Source organism: Rhinopithecus bieti, unplaced genomic scaffold (genome assembly GCF_001698545.2).
Source record: "Rhinopithecus bieti isolate Rb0 unplaced genomic scaffold, ASM169854v2 scaffold_41274, whole genome shotgun sequence".
Classification (NCBI taxonomy): Eukaryota; Metazoa; Chordata; class Mammalia; order Primates; family Cercopithecidae; genus Rhinopithecus; species Rhinopithecus bieti.
The window spans coordinates 98,434-100,515 of NW_016816882.1; the positions used below are offsets into that span (position 1 = coordinate 98,434).

Here is a 2,082-nt window from a genome sequence, read left to right on the forward strand (position 1 = left end):
CACACACACAAAGATTATTGGAGTAATAATAAGCTTTTTTCTTCTTTCTATGCTAGCCTAAGACAAGAGAAAAGGAAAGACCCATTTTTTCTTTCCATTAGACACATCTTCCATTCATTCGATGTTATTGAAATTTTTTTTTAAAAAAAGCAAAATCATTGGTATTTTCATTGAACATGTGTCTTATATAACAATTTGTCGTTTACTTTTCTATTCTATAAATAAAACACATACTAAAAGCCAGAAGAAGTTAAAACAGCCTATTTCCATGATGGCCAGCCATGGCACAGCACTTCCTGGCCCTTGCAGATCCCTTCTCAATTCTGAAAATATTTAGGGGAACATTCACATGTTCACCTTTTTTTTACTACAAACGTGGAGAGGTTTTTTTTTTTTTTCCAATCAAGGCACCATATTAACATTTCTTAGGTTACATCTTTGTAATCTTCAAATATAGTAAGATAAAAACCGGTAGCAAAGCGTATCACCCAACTTAAAATTCAGAATACTGAGACATATGCAGCTTGCACACACATTAATCTGTTTCTCTCAACAAAATATTTGTAATTTCCAAAATCCTATCAGCTTTTTCACACAATATGGTCCCTCCAATTTGAGGGGCAGTAACGTAAACATAGTCTCCTTACTAAAGAGATTAGTCTAAAAAAAGTAAAATCATCAAAAGAAGAATGTAAGAATATCAGTGGCTATAAGCTAGAGCAATATCATGTTTTAAAGCCTAATATGTTCATGAAATCTACTTTAAGAAGGTGATATCTAAATATAAAATGTATTGACAAAACAATTAGTATTGACAAACTAGCACAAAATGCTTTTAAATGAAAGTAGAAGACATTACTAAAGCTCAAGATTTTTGTGTGTACTGATTTCATGCCTCAGGTTATTTCCATATCAAATTTAAAGAGATATTGGAAAATAGAAAACAAAATCCATCAACTGTAATCCATTTCCCTTACTCTTTTGTGAAATCATCAGAAGGCGTTAAGGACCGTTTCTATTTCCTCTATCTTTATCAAGCCTGTAACTTCTCAAGCGAAAGAACATGCACCTGTCAAGCTCATCGTGCAGGATGTACACACAGATGTGTTTAATAAATATCTGCCCACAGGGAGATTAGAGGTTTGCTTTGAGAATCAGGGAACAGGCTAGCTCATGTGTTGACGCTTTGGCATCTATCATACAATCCGCCACCTTGTTCCCGTACCAAAATAACCTCAAAGGAAATCCTCTTTGAGTCTTCTTTGAGAAGGGTTATAAGTTTGAAGACCCAAAACGTTGAGGCAAGATCCACCTCAGGGAAGGGGGAGTGGCTGGGGAGAACAGCGTAAGTAGGATTTAGGTGGCTCAGTGACGTCAGGAGGAAGCAGCGATGGAAGGGAAGGGGTGCAGACTCACCTGGAGAAGCAGAAGCTGCACACATATCAAAGGTCAAAGGGCATAGCCTCAGGGACTCCCCAAACGCAGGAAAAGTGAAACGACCATTCCTGGGCTCTCACCGTCAGGGGTACGCCTAAGGGCTCAGCTGTTCCTACCTTTGATGCCAGGGACAAACCCTACCAGGCACAGTTGGGGTTGGCAGTAGGGCAAAGGAAAACCTGCCCCAGATTTCAGAGCCAGCGCTGGGGAATCTCCCTGTCCTCTCCACCACCCCCTCCCGCGCCGGAGACCTGAGACACCTTCATCCTCACACCCACCTTCTCCAGGCCCTCTGGCGCTGAACAGCATCGGTCTCTATGGCGACCTGAAACCGCAGCTCCCATTGGCCCGTTCAATATGAGGGCCGGGCCAATGGGGAGGGCCAGCCCTCTCCTTCCCGCCAATGGGGTGGCGGGAGCTGGCCCGGGGACGGCGGCGTGCTGACGTTCCCGGGAGCCCGGGGCTGGCCGGGCGGGAGAGCTGGCGGCGGGGCGGGCGGCGGCGGCCTCTGGGCAGTAGAGGGGGCTCCGAGGCTGAGTCCGCGTCGACGCCGGCCGCGGAGGCGGCACCATGGGCAAGGGGTAGAGGGGCAAGTTGGCCACCGCCGCCGCCGGGGGTGGTGGGAGAGCCGCTCCGGGGGAGGGG

At 45.9% G+C, this 2,082-nt stretch overlaps 1 protein-coding gene across 1 annotated transcript in view; it reads right to left on the reverse strand.

The window, feature by feature from the left end:
• LOC108517473 (atherin-like) overlaps nucleotides 1-2,076 on the reverse strand; it is a 65,710-nt gene extending 63,634 nt beyond the window's left edge. The window contains exon 1 of the mRNA XM_017855439.1: nucleotides 1,417-2,076. Coding sequence (XP_017710928.1) covers nucleotides 1,629-2,009 — 381 coding nt within the window. The 5' untranslated portion in view covers nucleotides 2,010-2,076 and the 3' untranslated portion in view covers nucleotides 1,417-1,628. The remainder of the gene's footprint in view (nucleotides 1-1,416) is intronic.
• Between the last annotated feature and the right edge of the window lie 6 nt (nucleotides 2,077-2,082).